The sequence below is a fragment of the Cricetulus griseus genome, unplaced genomic scaffold (genome assembly GCF_003668045.3).
Source record: "Cricetulus griseus strain 17A/GY unplaced genomic scaffold, alternate assembly CriGri-PICRH-1.0 unplaced_scaffold_178, whole genome shotgun sequence".
In the NCBI taxonomy this organism is placed as follows: Eukaryota; Metazoa; Chordata; class Mammalia; order Rodentia; family Cricetidae; genus Cricetulus; species Cricetulus griseus.
Window position 1 is genome coordinate 22,638 of NW_023276895.1, and position 5,996 is coordinate 28,633.

Consider the following 5,996-nt stretch of genomic DNA (forward strand, 5'->3'; position numbering starts at 1 on the left):
AGGACGTTCAGGCCCAGGTCCAGCTCAGTCAGGGTCTGGTCCAGGCTGAGGCTGGAGCCCAGATCTTCACAGGCAGCCTGGCTGAGGTGGCAGATCTTCAGCCTGTGTAAAAGCCAGCTGGTAAGCATGATGGGGGAATTTCCTGGGGACATGGAATCTCTCCTCTGCCCCTGTCTTCAGAGTTCAGTGATCTCAGGAGGCTGTGTGGCACACACCTGTGATGCCCATCAGCACATGGTAGACAGAGGCAGGAGGATGTTCCATTAGACTTGCCTGGGTGTATAGAGAGGCTCTGGCTCAAAAAGCCAGGGGCTATAGGTGTAGCTCAGTAGTAGGGCTCTTGCCTGGTGCGTGCAAGGTCCTGTGTATGATTCCCAGCACAACCCACCCCCCAAAAGAAAGCAAGTAGAACACAAAAGCAACAAACTGTTCAAGCCCTGGTGATGGTGGTGCACACCTTTGATCCCAGCACTCAAGAGAGACAGAAGCAAGCAGATCTCTGTGTGTTCAAGGCCATCCTGTTATACAGAGTGAATTCCAGAATATCCAGGGCTACACAGAGAAACCCTATCTAAAAAATAGACAAACAAGCAAAAAGGACCTTTACAAGGTGCCAATTTGATGTTACACATATTTGATAACATAAATATATACAGGATTTTCAAATTGCACTGAAAAATTATTCTGTTTGAGTTGGGCATGGTGGGGCACTCCTTTAATCCTGACACTGAGGAGGCAGAGGCAGGCAGATCTCTGTGAGTTGGAGGCCAGCCTGGTCTACATATCAAATTCCGGGTTAGTTAGAGTTATTCAGTGAGACCTTGTCTCAAAACATATTTTGTGGGCTATACCTGTGCACATGCACAGCAGCAAGTGCTCCTCAGCATGGAGCCATCCCTCAAGCCCCTGTGGGTCTTTTCTAATTAATGCAGGGGCCCATCATGGGCATTGTTCCAGGACAGCTTGGAGGAGACTCTCCTTTCACAGTTTGGGCCCAGGCACTAACCTCAGGTTGTCAGCTACCTTTTCTTGAGGAACCATCTCACCAGCCCCTACAGGTACTTTTTATTGGCTAAAACAAACAAGACTGGCATATGTCCCAAGCCTTTGGTCCTAGCACTTGTGGTTATATATGTGGACATCATGTTTTTCCTTCCTGAGTAATGAATGGTTGAACTTCTCAGGGGATTGAACTTTGTCATCAGCCTTGATAGCCAGTGAGTTTATCTGCTGCGCCACCACCTTGTTGGCCCCTGTAATCAAATCTCTCTCTCTCTCTCTCTCACTCTCTCTCTCTCTCTCTCTCTCTCTCTCTGAGACAGGATGTCTCTGTGGCTTTCGAGCCTGTCCTTGGCAATTGCTTCGTTGACAAGGCTGGCCTCGAACTGGCAGAGATCAGCTAGCCTCTGCCTCCCAAGTGCTGGGATTAAAGGCGTGCAACACCAACGACTGGCCTCTCTTCTAATTTTTTAAAAACATTTTATTATTTATTATATGTACAACATTCTGCCTCCACATATTCCTCCATGCCAGAAGAGGGCACCAGATCTCATTATGGATGGTTGTGAGCCACCATGTGGTTGCTGGGAATTGAACTCAGGACCTCTGGAAGATCAGCCAGTGCTCTTAACCTCTGAGGCATCTCTCCATCCCCTCTTTTCTAATTTTTAAAATTATTATTTTTGGGGTTGGAGAGATTGTTCAGCTAATAAGAGCACGGGCGCCTCTTGCAGTGGACTCTGGGTTCAATTCCGAATACTCACATGGCAGCTCACAGCTATTGTGAAATATTAGTTGAAGATGTGTTACATTCTTTTATGTTACATTTGTTTAACTGTGTGAAGCTGTGTTACTTTGTCTGCCCAACACACCTGACTTGTCTAATAAATAGCTGAACTGTCAATAGCTAGGCAGGAGAAAGGGATAGTGAGGGCTTGGGGGCAAAGAGAATAAATAGAAGAAGAAAGGGAGGAAAAAGGGGGTAGAGAGAACACCAGGGGCCAGCCTCATAGCCAGCAACAGTGTAAGAAGGAAAGAGATAGAGAATAGAGAAAGGTAAAAGCCCAGAGGCACAAGGTAGATGGGATGTTTTTCAAAAAGACTTATTTATTCTGTGTATAGCATTCTCCCTGCAAATGTGTGTGCCCTGCATACTAGGAGAGGGCAATGGAACACATTACAGATGGCTGTGAGCCACCATGTGGTTGCTGGGAATTGAACTCAGGACCTCTGAAGAACAGCCAGTGCTCTTACCCACTGAGCCTTTGCTCCAGGCCCTGTAGATGGAATAACTGTGCACAACCGTCTAAAATTCCAGTTCCAAGAGACCCAGAACCCTCACACAGACATACATTCAGGCAAAACACCAATGCTCATGAAATAAAAAATACAGAACATTTTAGCTGGGTGATGATGGCACATGCCTTTAAGCCTAGCACTTGGGAGGCAGAGGCAGGCAGATCTCCTCGAGTTGGAGTCCAGCCTGGTCTACAGAGGTAGATCCAGGACAGCTAGGGCTACACAGAGAAATCCTGTTGGGGACCTCTCAGGGGTCTGCTGTTATTCTCGTAACTAAGGGTGACCCACAGGGACCTTAGGGTCCACTTTCTGTCTTGTGACTAGGTGTTTACTTCCTAGTTCCCTGCTTCAACTAGGCCTTTATGCAAGAATTCAAATTATCCACCCATTGAGGGGGACTTGGGGGGATAGACCTTGATCTCAGTAAATTTACACTGGGGCTGCTGTTGGTATATAAGCCTACTATCCTTTGAAAGAAACAGCCTTCTCCTTGCAAGAGTGACTGGCTGTGTTGTCTATATCTAATCCTCAGATTCCCTTGCCCTGACCCATGAGAAGGTTGTAGAGCTGGCTGTTATGAAAATTGGAAGTCCCACAGAGATTTGGGAAGGAAGGGTAGACACTGAAGAATAACCCGGGAAGGCTTGAAAGTATTAAGGTAAGGAACAGGTGTATTGAAGATGGGTGCGGCTAGTTCTTACTCTCTTATGTGGAACCAGTTGGTCCAATTGTCCAATAAGCAGGGCACCAGTATTAAGTACAAGACAGCAACAGAAGTTTTAAAAACTGTACATGAGGTCAGCCCTTGGTTTTTAATCTCTGGTGACCTTAGTATTGTTGATGGGGAGCAGGTGAGGATAGACCTGCAAAGGTCATTATACAGAGATAGGCCAAATGCCAGACCAACTGTTACTTTTTCACTCTGCCCTCTTGTCAAAGAAGCACTTTTTAGTAATATTCTTGAAGTTAAAAAGCAGGTTGAGGAAGCCAAGGCTGCCTTCACAGAGTCTCAGAACCAAGAGTCTGTTAGGTCACTTCAAGCTTCTAATGACAGTTCCTTTGGGTCCTCTCCGTCGTCTTCAGGGGATTAGACTAAGGAAGGTGATGAACTTGACAGGGACGTTAAATTAAAACATAAGCTAAAAAAAATGTTCCCTTGAGCCTCGACTTCCTGCTCGAAATTCTAGCGCTCTCTGTTTTCCTTTGGCATTTCCTGAAGAGCAGAGTGGCCCAGTGATGTTCTCAATCATAGAGATAGTTGAGCCCCAAGGCCAGAATCTGTGAGAGCATTCCCCTCTTAATTATAAGGATATTAAATAGCTGAAAGAGGCAGTTATGGCTTACAGGCCTCATGTACCTTTTATTACTCTGACCATTTTTTAATTCTTTGTGGCCTTGAATTGCACGCCCAGTGATTGGCAACAATTATGTCCAGCTGTGCTGTCCAGGGGAGGTTATTTGATTTGGAGAAGTGAATTCCAGGAGCTACGTAACCAAATGGTACGGGGCAACACGCTGGCGGTTACCCTGAAAAGAACTCAGAAATGCTTACTGGTAGGGGAGCCTATGCAGACCTAGGTCAGCAAAATTATTTACGATCTAGCTGAGTATGCACAGATCTCTGCAGCTGCTTTCAAGGCGTATATTTGGGGATACCGATAATGTCATGTCTATAGTTAGAAAACTAGCTTTAAAAATGCCAACAAGTATTGTAAAGAGGTTTTACCACCTCACTAGGCCAAAAGCCTCAATGATTACATTCACATTTGTAGAGATATAGATGGAACCCACATTATGGGACAAGTTATTGCTTCTGCTATGAAGAGAAATAAGGTCAGTGAGGGAGCCAAACCTAAGAAATGCTTGGTTGTGGCAAATGGGGTGCACCCTCAAAAGATTAGTTTTAGGCTGGACCCTTCAAACTTTAAATGGTTTTCAGAGGTTTCTGTGTGATATTAATTGGATCAGACCTAGTTTAAAAATTACTACTGTGGCGATTCTGCAGGCAGCAGCTGAGGCGGCGGTGGAGGGGGAGGAGGAAGGCAACGGCTGGGCCGGAGTCCAGCTCCAGAGCCATTTCGAACTGGAGCGAGCAAGCGAGTAAGTGCGGGCCTGAAAGCAGCTGTGGGAGCCTGAGGCGAGGCCCACGGGGGTAGAGGCCTGCTGAAAATGACTGAGTATAAACTTGTGGTAGTTGGAGCTGATGGCGTAGGCAAGAGTGCCTTGACAATACAGCTAATTCAGAATCTCTTTGTGGATGAATATGATCCTACAATAGAGGACTCCTACAGGAAACAAGTAGTAATTGATAGAGAAATCTGTCACTTGGACATTCTCGACACAGCAGGTCTAGAGGAGTACAGTGCAATGAGGGACCAGTACATGAGGACTGGGGAGGGCTTTCTTTGTGTATTTGCCATGAATAATACTAAATCATTTGAAGCTATTCACCATTTTAGAGAACAAATTAAAAGAGTAAAAGACTCTGAAGATGTGCCTATGGTCCTAGTAGGGAATAAATGTGATTTGCCTTCTAGAACAGTAGACACAAAACAGGCTCAGGACTTAGCAGGAAGTTATGGGATTCCATTTATTGAAACCTCAGCAAAGACAAGACAGAGAGTGGAGGATGCTTTTTATGCATTGGTGAGAGAGATCCGACAGTACAGATTGAAAAAAATCAGCAAAGAAGAAAAGACTCCTGGCAGGGTGAAGATTAAAAAATGCATTGTAATGTAATCTGTGTGTTGATGATGCCTTCTATACATTAGTCCAACAAATTCGAAAACATAAAGAAAAGATGAGCAAAGATGGTAAAAAGAAGAAAAAGAAGTAAAAAACAAAGTGTATAATTATGTAAATACAATTTGTACTCTTTTCTTAAGGCATACTCAAGTTAAAAGTGGTAATTTTTGTACATTACACTGAATTATTAGCATTTGTTTTAGCATTATCTAACCCTATTTTTTTCTATTCGTGCAAACTTTCAGCTTTTATCTTAAATGCTTATTTTAAAATGACAGTGGAAACCTCTTTTCTCTAAGTGCCAGTATTCCCTGGCTTTTGGACTTCAACTACCAATGCCTGTGGAAGAGACTAAAGACCTGAGACTGTCTACCCGGGGTTTGGTGCATGCAGTTGATTCCACGCTAATTCTCTTGCCAGCTGTGAGCATTTGTGACCTGGAGTAGTGAAGCTTTTGATCCATCTCTGCTCTGTTTCATGTAGTCACTGAGTGAATTAATTAGTAATTACAGCTGCATTGAGACCTAAGACTTTGGAATCACAGATTTATGGGCTTCCCTTGATTCACACTTAGCGTGTCCTAGAGTTTATCATCCTTCATAAGTGTAGTTAGACTGTTCAAAAAGGCTTTCTCTTTAATATATTACAAGGTGATTCAGATCCCAACTCCCCTCGAGTCTCACTACTTGAGGAGGGAAGTGCATTCATTTGATTGAAAAGGTCTTAGAAGGAGCAAATTTGGATTATATAGATTATGTTCAGCCTTTAAAATTATTAGTGTTTTGTTCTGCTCATTCTCCTACAGGAGTTTTTTGGCAAGAGAGTCCTATTCTTTGGCTTCATTCTCAGGCCTCCCCATGTAAATCAGTGGTATCCTATCCCCAAGCTATAATTGCACACCTATTTAAAGAGCAAAAGATTGCTTTGCAGACTCTTGGTAAGGAGCCAAATCA

At 44.1% G+C, this 5,996-nt stretch overlaps 1 protein-coding gene across 1 annotated transcript; it reads left to right on the plus strand.

Annotated features, from left to right (window-relative positions):
- Positions 1-4,464: 4,464 nt before the first annotated feature.
- On the plus strand, positions 4,465-5,037 carry LOC113838921 (GTPase KRas-like). Its single transcript, XM_035453736.1, has one exon. It carries the CDS (start codon positions 4,468-4,470, stop codon positions 5,035-5,037), a length of 570 nt encoding a protein of 189 aa, XP_035309627.1. The 5' UTR covers positions 4,465-4,467.
- The last annotated feature ends 959 nt before the right edge of the window (positions 5,038-5,996 follow it).

Excerpts from the sequence above, each read along its gene's own strand:
- LOC113838921 (XM_035453736.1), top strand. The coding sequence starts at position 4,468 with ATGACTGAGTATAAACTTGTGGTAGTTGGAGCTGATGGCGTAGGCAAG.